Below are 27,922 nucleotides of genomic sequence, written 5' to 3'. Positions count from 1 at the left end.
AGACAAAGAGAAAGACAAATACTGTATGATCTAATACATGGAATCTAAAAAAAGAATTCAGTAACCGAGTTCACAGATATAGAGAATAGATTGGTGAGTTGCCAGAGGCAGGGGTTGGGGTATGGGTGAAATGGGTGAAAGGGGTCAAAAGGGACAAATTTTCAGTTATAAAATAAATAATGGGGATATAATGTATAACACGGTGACTGTATCATCAGGGAAATGCAAATCAAACCCACAATAAGATACTATAGTTAATTACAGTATTATCATTTTAATACTGTATTGCATATTTGAAAGTTGCTAAGAGAGTAGATCTTAAAAGTTCTCATCACAAGAAAGTAAAATTTTAGAACTATGTATGGTAATGAATGTTAATTAGTCTTATTGTGGTGATCCTTTGCATTATATACAAACATCAAATCATTGTGTTGTACACCTGAAAAAAAAAACATGTAGGGCTTCCCTGGTGGCGCAGTATGGTTGAGAGTCCACCTGCCGATGTAGGGGACACGGGTTCGTGCCCCAGTCTGGGAAGATCCCACATGCCACGGAGCAGCTAGGCCCGTGAGCCATGGCTGCTGAGCCTGCGCGTCCGGAGCCTGTGCTCCGCAACAGGAGAGGCCACAACAGTGAGAGGCCCGCATGCCGCAAAAAAAAATATATATATATAATGTTATATGTCAGTTGTACCTCAGAAAAAAAAAAAAAGTAAGTCATTAAGTCCAACCTACACCCAAAGGGGGAGTATAAAATAACTTTTGAACATATTTTAAAACAAACACATAGTATAGTTAGCTATTGTTGAACTTTTACAAAAGGACCCTTTAAATAGTATCTTGCACAGTGTGCATAACACACAAAAATGGAACTACCCTTGTTGTAGGGAGGTGGGTCCAGAATCTCCCTGGCTTAGCATCCCTTTCAGTCTCTCATTTTGCTGCCAAGGATCCAAGAATCATAGTTTGAAAACTAACCATACAATCAGATTCCTTTCCAGCTTAATTCATAAAAATCTATTAATACATAAAGTAGCAGAGTTCAGGAAGACAGCCATAATAGCAAAGTAGCACTCTACCATGTAGTGGACTGATTTCTGGTGCTCTCTATTGTATAATAGTCAGTGAAAAGCCATTGTGTTTTGGGGAAGGAGTTGGTGATTAGTCAGCCATGGATATCTATAGAGTACTTTCATTAGCCTGTTGTCTTATCTAATTTTTTTCCTTCAACAGAGTACTACAACAGATCATTGCAGGATTCATTCCTGGATCCCCATTTTCTTGGTAAGTAATTAATTGCCTTCTGTCTTACTCTCCTGCAGTAGCATCATTTTAGGTATGGTAGTATCTGTGCCATAGTGAGAAAGAAAGAGCTGCATAGGTGAGTATATAGGTGTAATTGGCAGGCTGTTAAAGACTGCCATTGTCTGCTGAGCCCAAACTTAATCAGAACTTATTCTTTATAATTCAGGCTCATGAGGGCTATCCTGGGCCCACAGGATGTCTGGGTACTGGGTGTGTCTGATTCCATTCATATTCAGGTGTGAGAGTTGTGTTGAGGTGGGGAATGAAATGGTCCCTATCAGGCTTGGTATCTGATTTGTGTGTTTCTCTAGATCATATGGGAAGATTTTATTCCTTAAGAATTTCTGAAATTGAAAAGATACTGCTTAACTTCCTTTTTTTTTTAAAGTAAGAAGGTTTTTCAGAAGAAATAAGAGTATCAGAGTGACACGTACGGTACGGGTTAAAGATGGAATTTCCTCTTGTCTGGACAGTTATTTGCCATTTCTGACTCTGCCCCAGAAGGCTTCTTTGCTCAGAGGGACCTCAGTCCTTCCACACAGTTACCCTATTTTCCAGCCTCTAGTTTCTTTAAACGTGTTCCAGCCAAAGAGTCTGGATATCTGTCATCCAGGCTAGTACACCGATAGCTCCAGAAAGAGGTGCTGCCAAGTCCCTTTTGTGATTCCTCTAAGTTGTGATTCAGAGACACTGCTGTGGCTGCTTCTCTACATGAAAGCTCCTCATTGTCCAGGACCACAGGCCGAGTCTTAGAATGAGGGAAGTCTGCTGTCGATTCTTGCTGATCACGAAGGGAAAACTCTCCTTAAAAAGCAGCTCCATCTATGTTTAAGTTAAATGGGCACAGAGAAGACAAACTTTTCTTAACCAATAGGCAATGAGTCACTCTTTTTGCTCTGGTTTTCATGTGGTATTTTAGGTAGCTTCACATTTTATGTTGTATACAGTTAAGCAAAAATTCCTAGAGAATGAGAGACTGCCTCTGGATAATCTGTTTGACCTTGAAATTATTGAGAAATTCTTTGCCACTTGATTCTAGAGAACTGGTGACTTTCCAGCTCTGAGAGAGAACAGGATTCCTCTGCCAATCTTTCTGTGGTGTAAGGCGGAGCCTGGTCACTCCATCTAATGCTCTGTGTCTCATCTCATGTATAGGAGCGGGATGCTGCACTCCAACCCTGGGGACTATGCCTGGGGTCAGACAGGGCTTGATGCCATTGTAACTCAGGTGAGGAGCTGCCTTTTGAGGGTGTCTGTTCAGTGTGTCTCACGGTTCCACAGGCTTCCTGCTTTCCTTCTGCTACTTTCTGAAACGGCAGTCACTCTGCTTTCCCTAATAGTTTGAGCTTGTGGGTTTCCATTTTACTAAAGGGATAGATGGTTTATGGGTTTAGCATCCATATACTTTCTTGATCCTAGGGACTTTCTAGAAGATAGCTTCAACTCCAAAGGAAGAAAAGACTTCTATAACAAACAATATTTTATATTTTTGTCCTCTTGTTCAGTCCTATGAGGATCCTATTAACAGGTACTTCACAAAAAAGAAGGGTCTGCTCATATGTTGAAGCAGGGATTTCTGCTAGATGGAACAAAGTAGGGGAAGGAAGCAGAGAAAGAGGTATTCCCATGCCATGTATAATTGCTTCCACTTGTTTATGTTTATTTTAATTTAATTGGTTTTTCATTTCCCTTGTGGATTGCTGAGACTAGAAAGCATGTTGTTTATATCCAGGTCTTCTTGTAGGCAGTAATTTACCTATTTCTTGGCTTACCTTGTGCTATTTTCCATACTCTGACCCTTTTTTTCCTTTCAGCAAAATGAAGTTTTTGAACTGGTTAAGTATTAAGTTTTGTTAAGCTGTAGTTTTATTCATGACATCACAGCCCTTTTGCTGTCTCTGAAGTTGCTTTATGCCCAGAGGTGGGCCCTGCAATGATGGATCTGTCTGTGGGCTTATACTAATGTCACTCTGAAATTGTAAAGCAATTATGAGTGTTCTGGCAGCAGGAAAGGGCAAACCCAAGCCTCTCATAGCCTTGCAGAAGTAAGAGCAACTAACATTTTTAATATCTGCACTGTTCTCAGCTGGAACAGCTCCCTCCCTAGGGATAGTTAGATGTCTACCACTTCTTCTTCTTCTTTTTTCTTTTTTTGTAGCTTTTAGGACAACTGGAAAACACAGGGCCTCCCCCAGCTGACAAGGAAAAGATCACATCTCTTCCAACAGTGACAGTAACTCAGGAACAAGTTGGTAGGTTCATTTTCATACATATTTTGTCATCTTATTATCTCTGTTCAGAATCTGAGCCATTTCCTATACTAAAGATCTTCAAGTGGAGCTGTAGCACTCCTAAAATTTATACCTGGGTGCCAAATATGGAAGGTACCTGCGCCTTCATTAGGGTTAGTCAACAGGTAATTCCTGAGCAATTACCATGTTGGTTTTTTAGATGCCATGCAGGAAATAAAGAGGTACAAAGGTATAGAAGACTTGATTTCTTAAAGAACTTACTAGGGGAAGCAAAACTTACCAAATGATTAGACAATAGTATAAAAAGTGGTTGAGCAGATGATACTGACTTTGGGAGAAAAGGAAGAGAAAAAATGGGAGGCTAGGCATTTGTTTCACATCTACCCTATACTCAGGTACATTAGACATAGACATTATTTTATCTATAAGCACTAAAAGAACTTAGTGATAAGGGACATTATTCTGGACTGGGAGTTTCTTTCCCCATAAATTCCAGTTTAGAGTCAGAAGATTTTAAAGACAGGATGGGCCATCTTAGAGAGATTATTCTATATATGGAAAAGTATGAACCAATGAAGAATGTCAGCATGGACATGGTGTCTGGATCAGGTATAAGGAGTGTAACCTCATTAGACCTGAAATAGAATCTGATTTGGGGAGTAGTGGGAGGTATGACTGGATAGGAAGGGTGGGGCCTTGTTGTAGAGGACCCTGAAACTGGCAGAGTAGTTAGGGCTGGTTAGTTTAGGTAGTAGGTAAGTTTTGTATGTCCCCAAATGGAAGAATGAGGGAATTTAAGTGGTCATTAGGGAAGATTAGTTTGGAGGGTAGTGTCTAAAATAGATGGGAAGGGACTTCCCTGGTGGCGCAGCGGTTAAGAATCCACCTGCCAGTGCAGGGGACACAGGTTCGAGCCCTGGCCTGGGAAGATCCCACATGCTGTGGAACAACTAAGCCCGTGTGCCACAACTACTGAGCCTGCACTCTAGAGTCCGTGAGCCACAACTACTGAGCCCGCATGCTGCAACTACTGAAGCCTGTGCCTAGAGCCCGTGCTCCGCAACAGTAGAAGCCACCACAATGAGAAGCCCATGAATCGCAGCAAAGAGTAGCCCCCACTCAATGCAACTAGAGAAAGCCCACGTGCAGCAACGAAGACCCAACACAGCCAAAAGTAGATAAATAAATAAATTTAAAAAGCAATCATTAAAAAAAAAATAGATTGAAAGAGGGAGGAAGCAGAAACAGAGATTTAAGGGGGTGTTGCAGCATCCTGATGGGGTTCAGGTGACGGTGGCAATGCTAACAGAAAGGAAAGGGTAGACTCAGATCATTTTGAAGAAAGGCGTTCATCACTGATTGCATAATGGGATAAAGGAGGGGAAAGGGTGAGAGATGATTCTAAGATTTTGCAACTCTATAACCACAGAGGTGGTGCTGACATCAGGGATGGGGGAATTGTGAGCCGGCCCTGGTTTGGATAAGGAGGTGATGTGATGTTTTTAATTTTGAATTTGTTGATTTTGAGGTGCCAGCTGAGAATCCAAGTGAAGATGAGCTGGGAATTGCTATGAAGCTGATATTAGGGAAAAGTAGCTGGTAGCAAAATATAGGATATATCTGGAAGGCCTGGAGTCGGGGATGCTACCTGGGAGGCTGTTACAGTAGAGTAGGCATGAGAAGTAGAAGCTAAAATTAGGGCTCAGGTGGTGGGAATAGAGAGGAAGGAGTGAATCTGTTAAGTGGTATTTTACTCCAAATGCCTTGAGTACTGTGGAGCATGTAACATACATAGCCCAGCTACTGGAGAGATAGACTAGCTGGTATTACTAGCCAAACTTGGGAAACTTGGAATTTGCTGCCTGGTATCCCCCATTCAGTTTGTAGCCATTTTCTCTGAGAAGAGGGCTTCCTGTCTCTGGACTTGGAGCCTGAGCTACCCTTGGGGCTTGCAGTTCTGTAGCACTATCTCTTGGTACAGCTTTTAATGAACAACTTGTAAAAGAGGCTTTAGGGTAACCATGATGAAATAGGATGTGCGATGTAGAAAGTAGTAGGGTAAAAGTGGCTTGAGACACTGAATGGGAACTGCCAAAATTGCCGAGATGAGTCCTTTGGTTGTGGTGGACAGATTGCCAGTGTTTCCTAAGCAGAAACTGCCAGAAGGCTTTCACACACTTGGGAAGATGTTTTTCCTGTTTTACTTAAAAGATAATCTAAGCCCCAGTTCTTCCAACTCTTTACATTGAAAAGTAGGCCTTATATAGTTCCTGTCTGGGCCTTATTGGAACAGGCGCATTAATCAGTCCTCCTTCTCATAACCCTGTCTACTACCACCTCTATCCCCAATTTGAAATAAAATTCATGCTTCCTCTCTGCTTCCACCTTGGGTGCACTTTGTCTTTACTTTGTGTATTCCTTTGGCTGTTAAAGACATTGGGCTAGTTTTTTTCTTCCTTCTTTTTGCTTGTTTATTTTAAAAGGTGTTTCCTCCTCCAACAGATAAGGGTTTAGAGTGTCCAGTATGCAAAGAGGATTACACAGTTGAGGAGGAAGTCCGGCAGTTACCCTGCAACCACTTCTTTCACAGCAGTTGTATTGTGCCGTGGTTAGAACTGGTAAGTACAGACAGCTCTCATCTGTGATGGGCAACTGTGCCAGTCATATCTTCTTGGGGGGATGGTTCACAGTAAGGGTGTAGTTAACAGTTAATTGGTACATATATACAATGGAATATTACTCAGCAATAAAAAGGAACGAAATTGGGTCATTTATAGAAACGTGGATGGACCTAGAGTCTGTCACACAGAGTGAAGTAAGTCAGAAAGAGAAAAACAAATATCGTGTATTAACACATATATGTGGAATCTGAAAAAATTGGTATAGACGATCTTATTTACAAAGCAAAAATAGAGGCACAGATGCAGAGAACAAATGTAAGGATACCAAGGGGGAAAGGGAGGGGTGGGATGAATTGGTAGATTGGGATTGACATATATACACTATTGATACTATGTATAAAATAGATAACTAATGAGAACCTACTGTATAGCACAGGGAACTCTCCTCGGTGCTCTGCGGTGACCTAAACGTGAAGGAAATCCAAAAAAGGAGATATATGTATACGTGTAGCTGATTCACTTTGCTGTACGATAGAAACTAACATAACATTGTAAAACAACTATACTCCAATAACAAATTTTTAAAAAACAAACACAAAAACCAAACAGTTAATAGAGAGCCAAGCAGATCAGATTTTAGTCCCTGGCTAACTCCTAGTAGCACCATTCTGTGTTTTAGATTATTAATCTGTTTGGAACTTCTCTGACCAGGGGTTAGCAGACTACAGCCTGCAGGTCCCTGTGGCCTGCCACCTATTTCTGTAAATGCAGTTTTATTGCAACACAGCCATGCCCATTTGTTTACAAATTGTCTATGGCTACTTTTGTGCTACATCAGCAGAGTTGAGTAGTTGCAACATAGGTGGTGTGGCCTGCAACGACTAAAGTATTTACTATCTTTTCCTTTACAGGAAAAGTTTGCTGATCCCTGCTCTAGACCATCTCAGGTCACTGTTTCTAGTTAGTTCTGCTTGGTGATATGTGTTAGCTATTGTTAAGTTGCTGCCTAGAATTCTCTGTCAGTTCTGTTGAAATTCTGTTTGGGAGATGTCCTGGTGTTACACGTGGAGCCCAGCGTGCATTCTGTGAGAATTCATGCCCTTTTGGTTTTTCTACCTGCTAACTCTCAGGGTTTCTTAAGTGTTTAGTTCTTCCAGCTTTCGTGTCAGGCTATTCACGTGGACTGATATCTTTCTGTTTCAGCACGACGCATGTCCTGTATGTAGGAAGAGCTTAAATGGTGAGGACTCTACTCAGCAAACCCAGACCTCTGGGTCCTCTGCAAGCAACAGATTTAGCAGTGACAGCCAGCTACATGACCGATGGACTTTCTGAAACTAAAGACCACCTCTGGGCCAGGGCTATGGTAGACCTCTTATCACAGCTGTTAATTGTATCAAAACAAAAAAATCATAGGTGAATTTAGGAATCACCTAAGAAACCCCAACCCATAATATTAATTCATTGAGTGTTTTTCTTCTCTAAATTTAAAGTTAGTATCTACAGATGGGATGGTATCTACAACCAAATGCCTCTCATTCTTGAATTCAGAGTGATAATTTTGTAAGTGCGAAACTTAATTATGTGGGTTTCCCCTGCCAGAATAGAATCAGTTCCTTAAAGTCTAGCTAGGGTCCTGCTATCTGTCATGTTACCTTGTGATGGATGTTTCAACCTCTTTCTCCAACCTTCCACCCTATCATTAGTGTACTTTACACTAAATACAGTGGAACCAGAGCCCTAAAGTCCTGCTGATATAAAGTCCTTCTGTTTTAATTGTACAAAAGCATCTACTTTTGGCCACATTAGCCACGAAGTGAGATCAGATTAATTCAAGAATCTGAGACACTAATGATTCTTTTTTTTCTTAAATTTTCAGAGAGCAAATCAAAGAAAAATTACAGTGGGAAGGAGAAAGTGGCTTATCATTGTACTCTTTGGTTTTCTCATTTTTATTTTTAAAGACTACTTCACAAGACTCAGCTTCTGCAGAAACCAACCTGACATGTCTTAGGAGTCTTATGTTGGGAGGAATCTGATTCTGGTTCCTTTTTGGGAATGAGTTGGGCAGCATACAGGTACAGAAAGACAGATGTTTGAAATCTTTGGTTCCAAGGTGTTTTAGTGATCCCCAACTCATTGTTTATTCTGGGGACCTTAAAATAATTTCCCTCACAGAAATAGAATTACTTTATCACTGCTTCTACAGCTAAGTCATTGTTTTTTGTAATTCACTGGTCTTCAGGAATTGAGATTTTATGTTGTCCCATTTTAATTTTTTAAGCCCATTTATCATCTCTGAAACCTTTCTGTTTGCTTGGTTCTGGCTGTACTTGGAGTCTTACTGATTATTGTGATCATGCCCAAACAACTTGGCCTAGGAGAGGTAGGCCTTCTTTTTTCAGCCTAACAGTGTCCCATGCACATGCACATGCTCTTTGGCGCATTTAAGTGTTTAAAGTTGAATAAATGAAGAAGATTAAGAATGTTGTTGGAACTTCAAAGTCTCAAAAATAAATGATGGGGACATGTAACCACTGTTGGTGCACCAAAAAGGGTGACAGAGGGGCAACAATGGTATGGTCATATCAGCCCTTCATAGTTTGGAATGATCAGAACAAGAAGGCTGCTCTTTGGTGAGTCTATCTTGGCTAGGAGTCTTTCCTTGGTTTTTGTTGACTGTCGTACACTGGTTTTGGGGGTGAGGGATGGGGTTAGAGATATCTTTGTAATTCAGTAGAGGACAGAGGAGTAGGAGAGGGAAGAGAGAAAGTGGGAGAGTTTAATTTACTAGCCTGCCTCTAAAAGTTGTGACCATAAGGTATGATTCAGGTTGGGCCCAGAGAGAATAAAAGATGTTTTCTCATATGCCTTATGTTATCCTCTGTAGAGATCGTTTCTTTGGAGAATGTGAACTATTTACTATGGCTATTGAAATGTAGCCCAGAAATACACACTGGTTTTGAATGATGAGGGGTGATAAGCCTGAGGGGACATGGGAGGTATATTGTGAATATTTAATGGCCATTACTTAGATGGAGAAGGGCTAGGCTGAAGTTGGAGCACATTGTAGTTTTCAAGTGGAACAATATTAGCTGTCTCAGAAAAATGATGCCAGCCTGGAAGTTTTTGTCTGCTTGTTAGTGTCTGGAGTTGCCAGAACAGGCAGGTGTATTTTTACTTAACACTAGAGAACTAGAAAGAATCTGAGTAGCTTTACAAAAGGATGCAAACAAAGTGCTGGACTGGGATTTAACTTTTCAATATACGGAAGAACAAATAGCATCAATCTAAGTTATCTGAAATTTTCTTCACTTTTTTTGTTCTTTTAGACAGAGTGCATAAATCTGTTTGCTGTTTCTGAGACCCCTCCTACTTAACGAATCTGTAGTGTTTCTTCCTAGAATAGGAGGCATCTCAGACTTCCAGGTTAATTTAGGTAGTGTATTAGGGTTCTCCAGAGAAACAGAACCAGTAAGGGTGTGTGTGTGTGTGTGTGTGTGTGTATATTAGGGTTCTCCAGAGAAACAGAACCAGTAAGGGTGTGTGTGTGTGTGTGTGTGTGTGTGTGTGTGTGTGTGTGTGTGTGTGTGTGTGTGTGTGTGTGTGTGTGTGTGTGTGTGTGTGTGTGTGTGTGTGTGTGTGTGTGTGTGTGTGTGTGTGTGTGTGTGTGTTAGGGTTCTCCAGAGGAAACAGAACCAGTAAGGGTGTGTGTGTGTGTGTGTAGAGATTTATTATAAGGAATTGGCTCACATGATTATGGAGCCAAACACAGTTTGATATAGTTCCCAAGGCAGAGGACTACATAACCCAGACTTCTCAGGTGTTCATTCCTTTACAGCTGGAAGGCTTACAGACTCAGGAAACTGGAGCCTTACTAGGAGTCAAGGGAGAGATGATTCAGCTTTCCCTCATTATCAAAGAGAATAGAAAAAAGTTGCCATTTCAAATCTTGGGCCCTTAGACTTGAGGCCTTTACATTTGTACTAAATGGCCTACCCTTTGAGTTCCATGCATAGATAAACAGATTGTTTTCCTATTCATGAATGTCTTTTTTTCTTATTCTTTTGTTCATTATAATTTGAAATAAAAGAGGAAGTAAACTATGTTAGCACATAATTAGGAGGGACTTGCTAGAGATTGGTAGACCTGAAAGTTGAGAGGTTATGTAGGGCAATTCCTTGCTGGCCTCCAAGTGATTATTGCTTCTTGGGTAGTTTCCAGATGGGTTATTCTGGCTGGACAGAACTGGGCAGTTGGGTGGGCAGGGCAGAGTGATGAACATTTAACCAATATCTCCAACAGAGAGAAGGAATAATCCTGGTATTAAAAATTAATTTTCCTGTAAATTTCCTATTGCCAGTTCTCTGAAGAGTTGGGAAACCTGAAGTATCCAGATAGCTTCCTTAGTTGTCAACATTTGCTGCATAACAATTGAGCAAGTGCTTGTTAAATGTTTTCCTTGAGCAGTACTCTTCTGGTCCAATAGTTAGTTCTCAAGTTGGAAGGAGGATTTGGGGGCAAGAATTTGTTTCTTCCCCCCGCAACAAGTCTCAGTTGGATTAAATAGTTATTAGGAGAAAAATTCCTTGTTTATGTCTTTGTATTGCACATTTGTATATATGTGTGTGTGTATATATATGTGTATGTATATATTCATAGACACATGCATATATGCACATTTCACTCTAGAGGAAGAAGGGGTATTGTGGGCACCGAAGTAGATAAAGTGAGCAGGGGTACAGCAGAGGACTGGAGCTTTAGTCTGATTCTCTCATTGTATGTGCCTCAGGCCCATGTGTTTCTGTAGTTCTCTGTTATAGGGCACTGTTAGCTTGGGCAGGCACCCCGTTATGTGGTGTGGCAAATGGATTCACTGGAGCTAAAGTCTGGTCATTTCTGAAGGTTGAGGATAAATGGCTTTGAGGAAAGGGTGTTTGTCATCTCTTGTTTCTGTATTATAATTAATTGAACTCAGACACAGTTATCTATTGTTTTCAAAAAATTTTCTTGATAAGTTATTGATGACAAATTGACTTCTCACATGAACTTCTGCATGCTTCAGTTTCGTTCTTCCTGGTGTCCAAGTCCTATTTCCTCAAGGAATACAGATATATCAGACTTAACAAAAACTAATCAGGAGGGGATCATAGTTTGTCTGTTTTAAACAACAACAAAACAGCCCCTGGGGTTTTGGGAGGTGAAGGGTACCTCAGAGTTGGTTGTTAGAGCTCATCTAGGCAGGCCACTGACATCTGTGAAGGGAAACAGATTTTTAGGAGGAGAAGGAACAGGGCTGGTGAATAGATATTTGGATGTTAGGAAAATCCCTCTTTGGTCTCTGTGGTAGAGAGGTGGGAAGATAAAGGCGCTGTTTACAAGAATAAACCAGTGGAGATTTGGGAGTTTGCGGGGGGACTAGCAGGAGAGAGTACTCCTACTGAGAGTCTCCAAAATGAATCTAACGTAAGTTCTGATGTAGGGAGTTGGGGGAAAGATTTGGTGGGGTAAACATATCACAGGTGTCTATCCTACAGTGGGAAAGTATAGCTTGCAGTAATGTCAGCATCTCAGCACTCAGGCTGGGAACCCCTGGTCTGCGCCATGGGTTTAAAATGGAATGTGTAGAATACAATGTGTACAACTGGAGATCTTTTCCAGGATCAAGACAGGATCAAAATGTCTTAGCTAATGGACATTAAAAGGTTTTGATCTCTCATACCTGCCAGATAAGTGGAAATACAGGCACTCAACTCTCTAATTTTATACATATAAACTTTGTGTTTTGCCAGATTATACTTAGATGGTGTCCACAGAAGTGGAGTCTATATGTTGCCTTTCCTCTTTCACCTGAAACACTTATATCTGTAAATCATGAGATGTAGCCTTGTCGTTCTTTACCTTTTCTAATAAGATGTACCATTTTTAAGGTCCCCAAATTATTAGACTCGCTCCCAACAAGATTATAGTTGTATTTTTAGTATCTTTTGATGGAAAGAACACATAGCAAAAAGCTGCTATGATTTCAGTAATGCTTTTAAATCAGTTTGTCTTTATTAGTCACACCAGAATCTATATCCAGTTGAAGTACAGTATATACATATTTGTAAGATATATTATTTATTCAGACTGAAGATAATGCTTACATAGACCTCTGAAAATAACTACATGGCCTCACAGAGGTTCAAATTCCTTGGGTTGTGAATCACTCATATAGTTTGAGGTTAAGATGTGTGTCCAGAAGTCTACCTATTCATGCATGGACATTTATAGACTTATTTGAAATCAGTGGTATCAATACACTTTGAAAGCTGAGATATAAGTATTTCAAATTTTTGTTTAACCATCTTGAGATAAGCAGAATAAATAAATTCTTTAGAAGTGGGACCTTTGACTTACTGTTGCTTTGTTTATTCTGCTTAGTTCAAGTCAGAGCTAGTAGTCAAATGCTCTTGAATGTCTTGATAAACTTGGCCAGCAATCATGTGTCCTTTCTGCAGATTTTTTATGTAGACTATAATTAGCATAATAGCACAATGGATAAAACCTTTTCTGTAGTTGGACATGGCTTCTGTGTGAGACTTCCAGTGATTGTATAATATTGAGTGGTTTCAGAAGAGTCTTTGAATAGTGAAAAGTAAAAGACATCTCCACTCATGTGAGCTTAAAATTTAGTTAGTTAGAAAAACAAAACTAACACATAAAACAGGTAAAGACTAAAGTGAGTGTAGTACAGTAGAGAAAGCTTTGGAGACTTCTGAGTCAGAATTCAAGTGGTTCTGGGTTTAAAATCCAGAATCTCATTTGATTCTCAGAGCAGTCCTGTGGAAACAGAAGATAGAGTAGGAAATACCACATTTTACAGATAAGTAGCATCTCAAAACTTCATTTGCCAAAGGACAAGTAGCTGGTACGTTGCAGGGTCAGAATTTAAATCCAGATCTTCTGACTCCATGCCTAGTCTTTCTACCTCCATAAGACACAAAATCCAAAATCCTTAGTTTGAGGTTCAAGGCCATCACTAATAAGGGTCTTACCCATCTCTTTCAGCCTTCTGTCTCTCTGGTCCCACAAACCTTAGCTCCCCCATTTGGCAGGTCCTGGCTAAGGATCACAGGTAAGGTGTCTGTTTCCCTTTGATGGCTTGCCAGTTTAGCCCCAGTTAAATTGTCTGTGTTTCTACCTCTTTATTCATGTAGTTCCTCCTAGCAGGAATATCCTGCCCCACCTCTCTGCTTAACTAAGACAAGAGGTTATCTGTCCAAAGAGACAAGAGGATTTATGAATTTAGAAAAGAAAAGGCTGCAGATATTGCTTTGACATTTACTTTTAAAAAAAGAGAGAAATGACCAGAGAGGTTGACAAGTACTTAGTTGAAGCTAGACAGTTAAGATCTGTGGTGCACCTGGTCTGCACAAATCTTCCTCTTCCTCCAGCACTGCTACGTGGATGCCGTTCAACACCAGGGTCTCTTCATTTCCTCATTTTCTGCCAAGTCAGTTACTGGGTCTGGTGCTCTTCCTCTCCTATCCTACCTGTCTTTGCTTGTTTCCTCTCTCTTCCCTTAACAGTGTCAAATAAAAATTTCTTCCAAAAACATTGGTGTTCTCATTTTATTTGACTCACTTGTTTATTTTACTTTGTTGGAGGGGAGGGAGGAAAAGTTCTTCTTGGGTACAAAAACACACTTATCCAATATTTGAGTGAGAACTGTACACCAGCTGCTTTTGTGAGAGCTGCTTTGTTATTTACTGGTGACTGATATAGGAAGAAAGTTAGGTTTGCTCTGGCAGTGAGGAGGGGAGGTCAGGGAACACATTCATTTGCCCATCTTATGTTCCCCAGATTCCTGGCATATTTAGCATCTCTTCCCCTGTGCCCTGTTATTTCCTTCTCTATGCATATTGTAATGTGAAAGATGCCAAGCTAAAGAGTGTCAGATTTATCTTGCTATAACTTTTTTTTAAGATTTTTTTTTGATGTGGACCATTTTTAAAGTCTTTTTTGAATTTGTTACAATATTGCTTCTGTTTTATGTTTTGGTTTTTTGGCCACGAGGCATGTGGGATCTTAGCTCCCTGACCAAGGATCAAACCCACACCCCCTGCATTGGAAGGCGAAGTCTTAACTACTGGACCACCAGGCAAGTCCCTCTATAACTTTTTTTTTTTTAAGTTTCTTCTGGCACAAGGCTTACAAAGCTGTAGAAAGAAAAAGGAAAGTTTGTTTTATGCTACAGACTTAGAATAGTAACAAAATACCTGATGTAATTCATCCTGGGATGTGTGTTTGATAGGCCCTTATGACTAGAGGGAATGGGAAAGGAAAGAAGGGGAGGTATTGTATGTGTTGTATCTACTGCTTAAAGTTGCAGTTGTGATCTTGTGAAATCTACCTGATCCTGATGCAAGTGGGAAAGAAGCCAACCTTTGATCTCTTCTTGCTGGAAGGTAAGACAATCGAAGAAATAGATGCCACTCAACAAGTTCAAGGTAGGTTTTCCATGTATAGCACTGAGTGGCTAGCACAGTGATAGGACAGGGATACTCATTGAAATTAGTTTCATGAGCTGAGGGAGGCATAGAGATCCAGGAAAGTTCCCTCATTTCATCACATGTAAGCATGATAACTTGGCCTACATGATTTCTCTGGTCCTGAGAAAATGTGTGCACTTTTGTTCTGCTGAACACTACCACTTCCATAATTCTGCTGAGTCTTGAGGTGGGAAGAGTGATAAAAGGAATGACCTATCAGAAGTTCATTCTCTTCACCTGACTAGAAAAGGGAAAAGAGCTTAGAGATTTTTTCCTCTCGCATAACTTGGGAGTCAATAGTAGGTTGTATGGCTAGACCCAATCTCCTTTTCTCTTTAGAGTTTTTAATATGTATGAAGAAATAAAATTGATTTTGCCAATGAAATAGCCTAACCATCTGAGAAGATTTAGATTCAATAAAGAATTAGGTCTGAAGGGTCAGACTGCTTGATATTCACCAGTTTCTCCCTGAAAACTGGAGTAGGCTTACATTTGTCAGGTGCTTGCCAAGGATCACAGATGTGGTCTTTGTTTTCCTTTGATAGTTTGCAGTTAAGGGGCTGGAATAAGGGAGTGTTAGGTGGTCCTGTTTCTGGAAATGGGAGGAAGCAATCTCAGAATGGGGAGAGTGGTGATGGAGTTGAGAGAAAAAGTGCTTAGCATGTAGTAGATAATCACTGAGAGCACGGATTTTGGAGTGAGAAGGTCCTGTATTAATTCCCATGCACTGGGGCAACATTTAACCTCCTTATACCCATTTGCTGGTGAGTAATTGGGGAATATTTACCTGGAAGCATTGCATGAGGTTAGAGTCACCATATGGAAAGCCTAACCTGTCATACAAATTCTTTAAACAAATCTATTAAGAGCCTGCTATGTGCCTGGTACTGTTTTCGGTTGGGGTAAACAAGACAAAGGTTCTGCACGTATAGAACTTACATTCTGGTGGCACAGTGGTAGTTATTGAATTGAGGAAGGCCTAAATAAGGCTTGGAATTAAGAATGCCAAGGAGAGGCAAAAACCTGCATCAGTTAACTGATGATGCAAACGTGTAATAGCAAGTCATTGCAAGTTCCAATATCTTTTTTATCTAATAGGGAAAACTAATTGACATTGATAAATGATGCTCAGAAGACTCAACTACAAGTGTTTTATATACTCAATCTGGCCATCAACCTTTGCTGAAGAGCTGCATTGTTTAAAACCCACCTCCAGACCAAGTCTGTTTCTTGCCTTGCTCATCTTCACATTATAGCCAAACATCTGTTGCCTCAACTTGTAGCCCTCTGTTCATCCAGTAAGTAGAGGTATTTGTATTTGCTTGCCTCTCCCACAGGCTTTCTTGCCTCATAGGTGTGACCTCCTACCCAATGGAAAGTCTGATTAATCTATCATCCCCTAGTTAGTATGAAGTCTTTAGTCCCTTTGGACTGATTTTGCCCTCATACTGGTGTGATGTTTTCATGTGGACAGCCAGGGCCCAAGGAGCATTTCCCTGTCCCACTCTGGGCTTCCTTTCCACCCTTCTCCTGGAGAGTAATCAAGATGTTAAAGGTATAGCACCCTCATTTCTTGGGGTGCTAAAAGCTCTTCTGAACATACCTTGAAGGGCCACCAGGCTGGTGACCAGCATCATCCAGACCTTTTCTTGCAGGAAGCCTGAACTGAGAGCACCTTTACTGTGGCCAAACTTGGGGTGTCCTGTTTCAATCCCAGTACTGTGTAGTTCACTCTCTGGTTCAGGAGAGAATCAATGGATCAGGAGAGAGTTTTGGAAATTACTAATACCTCCTTTTGCATAATCTCAGGACATCTTTTTTATGATCCCCAAGGATACCTCTCAGTATAATCCGTTGCCCACATAAGTATTTTTTAACATTTGTGGGTGGTGATGATGACGTACATAAGTGGCAATAAATAAATATAGAATCTATGTGTGTCACAGTGGGGATGCAAATAGGCCTTCCTTGAAGGAACTCAAGTCTTGCCAGAGAGACAGCTAAAATAGCTTAGTTACCTTGGTGTCTCCAAGTCTCATTTAAAAACCGTCTTCTGGAGTGGGTCAAACAGTTTAGTCTAAGTTAAAATCGTGGGTTTTGGGCTTCCCTGATGGCGCAGTGGTTAAGAATCCGCCTGCCAATGCAGGGAACACGGGTTCAAGCCCTGGTCCGGGAAGATCCCACGTGCTGTGGAGCAACTAAGCCCGTGTGCCACAACTACTGAGCGTGTGCCACAACTACTGAGCCTGCGCTCTAGAGCCCGTGAGCCACAACTACTGAGCCCACGTGCCACAACTACTGAAGCCCATGCGCCTGTGCTCTGCAACAAGAGAAGCCACCGCAATGAGAAGCCTGCGCACTGCAACGAAGAGTAGCCCCACTCGCGGCAACTAGAGAAAGCCTGTGTGCAGCAACAAAGACCCAACACAGCCCAAAATTAATTAATTAATTAAAAATAAATAAAATCTTGGGTTTTGTAATAGATATGGATTTTTGTCCATTATTTCCTAGCTGAGTGAACTTACACAAATTACCTTTGAGCCTGATTGTCACAGGACAAGAATAGTACCTAACTCAAAAGGCCATGAAGATTAAATGAAATAATGTATCACTTAGCACAATGCCTGGCACGCAGTAAACAGTAAATGGTAGACATTGCTTATTGATATTATCTGTTACCTGTTTGGCCTTCTTAGTGTCAGGTTCCGAAAGGAACCTTATTTCCACGTTTGGTGAGCATCCATATTTACTGACTCTAATAAGTATGCTGAGAGGGTGATAAAGGCTTTCTATCTTAGAACCAACACAAGTAGAAATACTTAAGGTGTGTTAGGAGAACATCAATACTGGATTATAAGGGGCAGTGGCTTCGTCGTACTCCCATTCTATTCTCCAAGACTTAGCACCGTGCCTGGGTTACGCAATCAGTAAGTTTAGATGAATGAAAGAGGAGTTTCCATTAGTGAGATAAACTGGAACAGAGTATTCACATAAGTAGTAGAAAGAAATTTTATAGAGATAGAGTGCCTCCAGTGCCAGGCTAATTACTGTCACACAGACAGTGAAAAGCCATTAAAACTCTGGGGTGATATGTACAAATCAGCATTTCAGAAAGATGTCTGGTGGCAGTATGGATTAGAGGCAGAGACAGTATCTAGTTGATGGACCACTTACTAGGCAATAGCTCAGTGCCAGGCTCTGAGGTAGGTGTGGGAGGTATAAAGATGAGTAAAACATGGGCAGATTTGAGATCTGGGGCTTACCACTTAGGAGACTATTGGAATATTTTAAGTGTGAGATGATTAAGACCTGGAAAACACCTTTGGAAAGAAAGGAATGAATGTGGGAAAGAACTAGTAGTACTTAGTAACTGACTGGATGGGGGAAGAGAAAAAAGGAGGAACCAAGGTTTTGACTGTGAATCATGGACAGAAAAATGGTCTCAGGAGGATAGGTTTGATTTTGAGTGATTTGGTTTCTTTTTTTAAAGACTTTATTTTTTATTTATTTTTTGACCTGGGCCCACATTGGTGAAAGCGCTGAGTCCTAACCACTGGATAACCAGGGAGTTGCCAAGACTTTATTATTTTGTATTTTTAAATTTTTGGGGGGCTGCACCACATGGCATACAGAATCTTAGTTCCCCAACTAGGGTCAAACCCGTGCCCCTTGCATTGGAAGTGTGGAGGCTTAACCATTGGACCACCAGGGAAGTCCCAGGAGGTGCAGGTTTAAATCATGAGAGTAGATCAGAAATTGGGAGAGATAGTAGAGAGAAAAGATTGAAGGAGTGGGGAATGAGTCTTGAGGAATGAATTTTCATGTTTGAGAGGTGGGAGGAGGAAACAGGCAGAGAAGGAGAGAAAAGAACAGCCAGAAAAGTAGAAAAACCAGGGGGGAACAAAGTCACAGAAGCCAATGAAGATGAGAGTTTGATAAGGAAGAGAATGGAAGTGCTGAACGCTAAGCTAGTTAGGTCAGATGAGAAGACACCAGGAAGCAAGGAAGAAAATAGAAATCAACCTAGACTGAAGTAGAGAATTTGGATTAACTAGTAACCATAGGTGATGATGAAAACATTTGTTAAAAGGCTGTGGGACAGGTTTTTATTTAGGGCTGGGTGGGTGTAATTTACATCTATTTTTCTTAAAGTCAAAAAGGTAGTATTTGAAAGTTCATAAAAGGTAATAGCAGTGTCTTTTTATTCTCAGAGACAACCACTATCAACTCTGAGGTGTTTTACAATCTTCCTACATAAAATGCTAATATTACCACTCTTGATAGTTTAGACATTGTCTATTGATTTTCTGTTACAGAAGATGAGGATATGTTTCTCTTAAACCCCTACCCTTCTCTACATCTTTCAAAAAAATCATTATATTATAAATTTTAGTCAATTTTTCATAATTTGGATTCCGTAAATGTTACTTATTACAGAGCCAAGTTGTGTGCTATGATTATGTTTCCTTTTGTAAAATTTAGTGTTTTCCCTGGAGATGATGATCACCTTAATTTTTTTAAACAGGCAGAGTTTTCCATATCCATATCTTTAATCCCTCGTCAGATCTGTCATGGGCCATCAGAGAGATGATCTGTCAATTCCATTTTCACCCCCTAGAGATCTTTCAGAGTCCTGTATCTTTTGCTTTCTTCAGGAATAACTGCCCTTTTTGGCCCTTTTTAATTCTAGAATTTCTTTATCCCCTCCCCCTGTTAGATTTCTTGTTTCCTGGATCCCATTTTATCCACTCTACCGATTCACTTTCTTGCTTTACTGAAGCACATCCTCTGGTAGCTCCTTAAGAAACGTCATATGAAAGGCAATTTTTTTTTTTTTTTGGAGTCACTGTGTGTCTGACAGTGTCTTCATTCTTTCCTCATGTTTGATTGGTAGTTTGATAGGGTATAGAATTCTAAGTAGAACATAATTTTCAGTTTTGAAGACTTGCTCCGTTGTCTAGGAGTATGAAGAAGTCATATACATAAAGCTGAGGCTGCAGTGGCCATATTTAGGCTGTGCCAAAGTAGTAACAGAGCAGGGGAGCATGCACAAAATGAGGAAATATGCAGAGATGGGAGGACTTGCTGTCCCAGAGAGGAGACAGTAACTGTTTGGGGTTCTTTTGGCTTTCTGGTTTCTGATTCCAGAAACCAGAACTCATGAGGGCTAGCTATACTTCTTCTTTATTATTTTTCCCCCTTTAATCTATGGCAATTTGAGTGGGTTTCTATTTCTTATGACTAAATGCTCTTTAAGACAACTATCCATTTTATCCATCTTTCTTTCCCAGCCTGAAGGCGCAGTGCCTATATTTAGAAATATAGCCACATCTCTGAGAGACTGAATTGGGAATCAGGAGGCCTAAATTCCAGACCTTTCTGCTTTTACTGGCACTGCTCAGTGAGTGACTTCGGATAAGTTGCTTTTACTGCTGTGATTCAGTCTCAGTGTCAGTAAAAATGGGATGGCTACCTCAGAAGGATTTTTTAAATTAAAGACAAAATGAGATACTTTTGTATCCATGCTTTGAGGAAAGGCAGCATTTGCCAATGGGAGTGATGGAAAAGGATTTGAGTAATGGGAAGGACTCTTCTCCAAGGAGACTGCCTATCCAGGACCTGAAATAACTACTTCTGTCCTTAGCTGTCGACCCTGCTTACTGTCCCACCTGGTGGCACTGGGGATATCAGAAGACCACCTGTGACTCAAACAGAGAAATAATGGCCCTGAAGGCAGATATCCAGCTTCTGGCCTCTGGCACACCACTGGTAGGTCTCAGTGTCCAATGCCATGGCTTGGTTTATGGTGAACACCAACTGAGATGATATTTCACTGATACCATCTTTCCCAGGATCCTATTTAAGTCTCAGTTGCTCCAAGCTAGTCTCAGGGGAACAGTCTCAAGACTTGTCCTTGCACAAAAACACCATACCCACCTCAGCCTCTTCTTTTTTAAGCTACACAGTTGCTTTCCCTCCTGGGAAGTTGAGCTGAGGATGTGCATTCATCCTGGAATAGGAAGAGAAGTGTTAGCCATGGAAGCCGGGTGTATACATGGTAATCTAAATTCACTCACATATAAATGTTGAGGCAGAGATGAGGGCTGCTCCATAGACATTAAATACCACCCTCTTAGAAGAGTAGCCTACAGGCTATACCCGTATCTGAGGGAGATCTGCAATCCCAGTTCTTCATTAATTCAGAATTGGTTTATATTTTATTTCTACTCTTCAACTGGAACTTCTTTTGTATACATCTAATCTTTGGTATAGCCCTAGCGACAGGTATTATTGTTCCCATTTTACAGTTAAACTGAGGCACAGAGTGGTTAAGTGGGTTGCTAAAGTTGACAAATATTGTAGTATCTAGATGTCAAAACTGGATTTCATAAATTTATAGTGTGTAAGAGCCTGAGGGCCAGATTACCAGGCTTTTTTGCAACATATAGCAGAGGCAGAATGGTGGGGAGGGCAATAGTATTAGTTCTAACAAAAAAGAAAAAGAAACTATATTTTTCACCCTTTCATTAGTGTCAAGAAGAATGGGTCCTTTTCTTCCCCACCAGAAAAAAATCATGGGATCCATTCCTCATGAGTTCAGGATTTTCCCTGATGGCTGTCTCTGCTCTGGGGATCTCGGGATGGTCTGTCCTCACGACCAAGTTTGTTCTCCACAATTGCCAGCAGAATGGCCAGGGCAAAGCAGCCTCTGCCAGGTGCTGCATGTTGTCAAGAGCCCCAGGAACTCGAAGCAGATGTTGGCTCTGCTGATGTCCTTGGCCTCACTTTTCTGAAAGCACAAGGGGAACTCCTAGACAAGGCCTTACAGGGATCCAAAACTATCCCCCTGCTTCAGGCAGTAGCCTCGGTTGGCTAGAGTCTGATGGAGGTGGAGGAGGGCTTGGACATGAGAGTCCAGCTGGCTGGGAAGTAACACAGTTAATTAAATGAGGTGTACTGGAGAGAGGATAGAGGAAAAGAGAGAAAGAGAGAAGAGGCATAGAGAGACACTAAAGGCTATATTTTCAGATTTTTTCCCCTTAAATTAAGTTGGGTTGCTGGGTCAAAGAATATGAACATTAAATTTTTTTTCTACTATGTTATTGGATTGCTCTCCAAAAAGATGGTTGAGATTCAGATGTTCAGCAAGAATATTTAATGTACATTTCTTCATGGACTTGCCAATACTGGTTATTATCTTTTACATTTTTGCCAATCTGATGGATAAAAAATTAGACCTCACTGTTGTTTTGCCTTCGAAACTATGACTAGTGAGGGTGAGGATCTCTTCATATATTTATTGGTCATTAGTATTTCCTCTTCTATGAATTGCCTGTTCATATTCTTTGCATGTTTTTTTAAAAATCAACTTCTAGGAACTTTCTATATTAGAGATATTAACCCGTTGCCATTTTTTCTTTCTTTTTTTTAACAAATAGTTTCTTTCACTTCGTTGTCTCTTGACTTTATTTTTTTCCATAAGGAAAATTTACATTTGTATGTAGTTAAATACAATATACTTCTCTTCCTAAGTCATTTGTGTTTCCTTTATTGTTTAAGTAAGTTACCCTCAGGCTGAGGTTATAATTTTCTTCCAATATTTTTATTATTTTACCATTATATCTTCCAATTTTAGCTAAGAAAAATTATTTTCGTGTCAAAAAACCCAAACTGAACAAAAATCAAAACCAAGAAAATACCTGAATTTTCATCAAAAGGGAAATGGTTGAATAAATTTTGATTAATTTATACAATAGAATATTATATATTAAAAAGAATGAGTTCTATAAATATGGGCCTAAAGGCAGATGTCCATAATATACCATCATGTCAGAAAAAGGCAAATTGCAGAGCTATGTATATAAAATAAATATTTTTATTTTAAAAAATCCTCTCTCTGTGTAGATGTTAAAAATATATTTAAGCACTTTTGTAGTTTATAACCAAACTACAATGGGATAGGATTTTTGGATAGGTAATTACATCCATAGGGTTTAAAATTCAAAGAGTAGAGAGGGGTATACAGTTAAAAGTTTTCTTCCTACACCCACTCCCCAGTGATCTATTATTGACCAATGTTGCTTTGTTGTTGTGGACCCTTCTACAGATATTCTGTGCATATATAAGCAATTCCCTATTTTTCCTTTTTTAAAAAACAACAATAATAACAACAACGAATGATGTTCTACATTTTGCTTTTTTCACTTACCAGTATGTCATGGAGACCATTCCATATCAGTACATAAAGCGCTTTCCCTCTTTAAAAATTGCTGCACAGGGCTTCCCTGGTGGCGCAGTGGTTGGGAGTCCGCCTGCCGATGCAGGGGACGTGGGTTCGTGCCCCGGTCTGGGAAGATCCCACATGCCGCGGAGCAGCTGGGCCCGTGAGCCATGGCCACCGAGCCTGCGCGCCCGGAGCCTGTGCTCCGCAACGGGAGAGGCCGCAGCAGTGAGAGGCCCGCGTACCGCAAAAAAAAAAAAAAAAAAAAAAAAAAAAAAAAAAAAATTGCTGCACAGTATTTATAATTATGTGAATTTATTGACATAGATTTCCATCAGTGAGCATTTTGATTATTTCCAATCTTTTCTTTTCCAAACCCAACCCTGTACATACATCGTTTTGCAAATGATGAATCTCTAGAAATGGCATTGCTGGTCAAAGGGTATATACATTTGCAATTTTGAGAAATGTTGCCATATTTTCCTCCATAGAGGTTGCACCAGCATACCTTTCCACCAGCAACATATGAAATGCTTCCTCATACCCATGCCAACAACATGATGCTAATTTGAGAAGTGAAAAATGGCCTTAATGTAGTTTTAATTTATAGTTATCTTATCATGACCGAGGTTAAGCACATTTTTACATGTTCAAGAGACATTTGTTTCTCCCTTTCCATAAAGTTGCCCGTTTCCTATTGGGTTGATGTCTTTGGTGGTGTTTTCAGATTGATTTGTAGGTGCTCTTTATACACTCAAAAAATTAGTCCTTTGTGATAGAAGGTAGAAATATTTTTCTAGTTTGCCATTCATCTTTGCCTATGGTAGTTTTTGCAGGAATCTTTTTGTTTTCATATAATTATGTGACATGTATACAGACCATCACCACCCCAAGACTGAAAAAATTCTCCCATGGTTTCTTCCAGTATTCATATTTTTTCATTTTTTACGTTAAAGTTTTTGGTCTTCATGAAATTTATTTTGGTGGAAGGTGTGAGGTACAGAACCAACTTAATTTTTCAAGTTGTCTACCAGTCATTCCAGTACCTTTAGTTGAGTGAAACTTCTTTTCACCGTTGACTTGAAATGCTTTGTCATATATTCAATACATCTGTGTGTATGCATGCCTATTTCTGTACATTCATTCTGTTTATATATGTGCCTGACAAATTTTAGATTTATATTTTAATTCCTAGAAAATAGTAATTTATATTAATATTTTTAAATGTCTAATCATTTTTATAGATTTAGAATATTTTAATATTTAGTCCCCCTCTTTACTTTTTCAGAATTTTTCTATTAACTTAATTTTCTATCTAATTTTTATAATCTGCTTATCTGGTCTCTCCTTTCCCACCATCTACCAACAAGAAGACCTACTGGTATTTTTAAAATTGGGTCATGTTCTGTTTATATTTTAACTTAGAATTGAAATTTTTGTGACATTGGTTTTTTTGATCCAAGAACATGATATTCCTTACCATTTTAAAACTCTTGTGTTTTGATACGTGTGTAGCTCGGCCATGTTTAGAAGTTTTTTCATTTCTTAAGCTTATTTCTGAGGATTTAATATTGTATGTCACTGCTGAAAATATTACCGCTTTCCCATTGCATCTTTTATGTTTGTTTGTATCTTTATATCATTTTAATTTATATCATTCATTATATCTTTTAACTCTTCATTGTTTTTCACACCTGAAAGGTAACTGATGATTAAATATTAATTTCATACCCAGTTACCTTCTCTTACTCAATTCTGTAATGGTTTTTATAATTTTTCAGTTGTTTCTCTTGGATTTTCTAGTCATGCAAACATATTATTTGTAAATAATGATAATTACTTCCTTTTCTATTTTTATACCTCTGATTTCTTTCTCCTGTCTAATTGTATTGATTAATATCTCCAGAAAATATTAAATAATAGTGGTGATAATGAGTCCTGTCTTTTTTCTTAGTTTAATGGGGGATTCTTCAGTTGTTTCCTTATTAAGCATTGTGCTAGCTTTAGGGATGAGATATATTTTATTATGTTAAGGAATATATATCTATTTCTATTGAGTTTTTAAGATATCTAGAATAAACACTGAATGCTTTATTAATTGGCTTTTAAACATCAACAAAAATGACCCTATGATTTTTCTTTATTCACATATTAGTATGGTGGTCAATGCTAATAGATTTCCTAAAATTGATGCATCCTTACAATCCTAAAAAACAAAACAAAAACAAAAATAACATTTGGTCTTGATATATTAGTCTTTTAATATGCTGCTGGCTTCTGTTTCATAATATTTTAAAAAAATTTATTGGAGTATAGTTGATTTACAATGTTGTGTTACTTTCTGCTGTACAGCAAAGTGGATCAGTTATACATATACATATATCCACTCTTTTTAAGATTATTTTCCTATATAGGTCATTACAGAGTACTGAGTAGAGTTCCCTGTGCTATACAGTAGGTCCTTATTAGTTACCTGTTTTATATAGTAGTGTGTGTATATGTCAATCCCAATCTCCCAATTTATCCCTCCCCGCCTTTTTTGCCCCTGGTAACCACAAGTTTGTTTTCTACATCTATGACTATTTCTGTTTTGTAAATAAGTTCATTTGTACCATTTTTTAAAGATTTTTTTAGATTCCACGATGTTTGTCTTTCTCTGTCTGACTCACTTCATTCAGTATGACAATCTGTGGGTCCATCCATGTTGCTGCATATGGCATTATTTCATTCTTCTTTAATGGCTGAGTAATATTCCATTGCATATATGTACCACATCTTCTTTATCCACTCCTGTGTTGATGAACATTTAGGTTGCTTCCATGTGTTGGCTATTGTAAATAGTACTGCAGTGAACATTGGGATGCATGTATCTTTTTGAATTATGGTTTTCTCTGGATATATGTCTTGGAGTGGGATTATTGAATCATATGGTAGTTCTATATTTAGTGGTTTTTTTTAACATGTTTATTGGAGTATAATTGCTTTACAATGGTGTGTTAGTTTCTGCTTTATAACAAAGTGAATCAGTTGTACATACACATATGTTCCCATATCTCTTCCCTCTTGCGTCTCTGTCCCTCCCACCCTCCCTATTCCACCCCTCTAGGTGGTCACAAACCACCTAGCTGATCTCCCTGTGCTATGCGGCTGCTTCCCACTAGCTATCTATTTTAGGTTTGGTAGTGTATATATGTCCATGCCACTCTCTCACTTTGTCACAGCTTACCCTTTCCCCTCCCCATATCCTCAAGTCCATGCTCTAGTAGGTCTGTGTCTTTATTCCGGTCTTACCCCTAGGTTCTTCATGACATTTTTTTCCCTTAGATTCCATATATATGTGTTAGCATGCGGTATTTGTTTTTCTCCTTCTGACTTACTTCACTCTGTATGACAGACTCTAGGTCTATCCACCTCACTACAAATAACTCAATTTCGTTTCGTTTTATGGTTGAGTAATATTCCATTGTATACATGTGCCACATCTTCTTTATCCATTCATCTGTTGATGGACACTTAGGCTACTTCCATGTCCTGGCTATTGTAAATAGAGCTGCAATGAACATTGTGGTACATGACTCTTTTTGAATTATGGTTTTCTCAGTGTATATGCCCAGTAGTGGGATTGCTGGGTTGTATGGTAGTTCTAATTTTAGTTTTTTAAGGAACTGCCATACTGTTCTCCATAGTGGCTGTATCAATTTACATTCCCACCAACAGTGCAAGAGTGTTCCCTTTTCTCCACACCCTCTCCAGCATGTATTGTTTCTAGATTTTTTGATGATGGCCATTCTGACTGGTGTGAGATGATACCTCATTGTAGTTTTGATTTGCATTTCTCTAATGATTCATGATGTTGAGCATTCTTTCATGTGTTTGTTGGCAATCTGTATATCTTCTTTGGAGAAATGTCTATTTAGGTCTTCTGCCCATTATTGGATTGGGTTGTTTGTTTTTTGGTTATTGAGCTACATGAGCTGCTTGTAAATTTGGGGGATTAATCCTTTGTCAGTTGCTTCATTTGCAAATATTTTCTCCCATTTTGAGGGTTGTCTTTTGGTCTTGGTTATGGTTTCCTTTGCTGTGTACAAGCTTTTAAGTTTCATTAGGTCCCATTTGTTTATTTTTGTTTTTATTTCCATTTCTCTAGGAGGTGGGTCAAAAAGGATCTTGCTGTGATTTATGTCATAGAGTGTTCTACCTATGTTTTCCTCTAAGAGTTTGATAGTGTCTGGCCTTACATTTAGGTCTTTAATCCATTTTGAGTTTATTTTTGTGTATGGTGTTAGGGAGTGTTCTAATTTCATACTTCTACATGTACCTGTCCAGTTTTCCCAGCACCACTTATTGAAGAGGCTGTCTTTTCTCCACTGTATATTCTTGCCTCCTTTATCAAAGATAAGGTGACCATATGTGCGTGGGTTTATCTCTGGGCTTTCTATCCTGTTCCATTGATCTATATTTCTGTTTTTGTGTCAGTACCATACTGTCTTGATTACTGTAGCTTTGTAATATAGTCTGAAGTCAGGGAGCCTGATTCCTCCAGCTCCATTTTTCGTTCTCAAGATTGCTTTGGCTGTTCAGGGTCTTTTGTGTTTCTATACAAATTGTGACATTTTTTGTTCTAGTTCTGTGAAAAATGCCAGTGGTAGTTTGATAGGTATTGCATTGAATCTGTAGATTGCTTTGGGTAGTAGTCATTTTCACAATGTTGATTCTTCCAATCCAAGAACATGGTATATCTCTCCATCTATTTGTATCATCTTTAATTTCTTTCATCAGTGTCTTATAATTTTCTGCATACAGGTCTTTTGTCTCCTTAGGTAGGTTTATTCCTAGATATTTTATTCTTTTTGTTGCAACGGTAAATGGGAGTGTTTTCTTAATTTATATTTAGTTTTTTAAGGAACCTCCATACTGTTCTCCATAATGGTTGTACCAATTTACATTCCCACCAACAGTGTAGGAGGGTTCCCTTTTCTCCCCACCCTCT

General features: G+C 39.3%; 2 protein-coding genes across 3 annotated transcripts in view; one reads left to right on the top strand and one right to left on the bottom strand.

Moving 5' to 3' along the window:
* Positions 1-8,711, top strand: part of RNF115 (ring finger protein 115) — a 59,571-nt gene extending 50,860 nt beyond the window's left edge. For both annotated transcript variants that reach the window (XM_082613729.1, XM_082613730.1), the window contains 5 exons: positions 1,233-1,283; positions 2,460-2,532; positions 3,463-3,556; positions 6,059-6,174; positions 7,381-8,711. In XM_082613729.1, the coding sequence (XP_082469855.1) occupies positions 1,233-1,283; positions 2,460-2,532; positions 3,463-3,556; positions 6,059-6,174; positions 7,381-7,512 (466 nt within the window). In that variant the 3' untranslated portion in view covers positions 7,513-8,711. The remainder of the gene's footprint in view (positions 1-1,232; positions 1,284-2,459; positions 2,533-3,462; positions 3,557-6,058; positions 6,175-7,380) is intronic.
* A 7,541-nt stretch (positions 8,712-16,252) lies between these two features.
* Positions 16,253-23,970, bottom strand: CD160 (CD160 molecule; the record flags this gene model as incomplete). Its single annotated transcript, XM_082612179.1, is given in 9 exon segments — positions 16,253-16,416; positions 16,419-16,446; positions 20,424-20,567; positions 20,571-20,612; positions 20,616-20,666; positions 20,669-20,716; positions 20,720-20,721; positions 21,368-21,430; positions 23,964-23,970. Coding segments are annotated over 9 exon segments (549 nt in total).
* Between the last annotated feature and the right edge of the window lie 3,952 nt (positions 23,971-27,922).

This window comes from Mesoplodon mirus, assembly GCF_964341445.2.
Source record: "Mesoplodon mirus genome assembly, chromosome: 3".
NCBI lineage: Eukaryota > Metazoa > Chordata > Mammalia > Artiodactyla > Ziphiidae > Mesoplodon > Mesoplodon mirus.
This window is presented reverse-complemented; position numbering and strand designations above follow the sequence as displayed.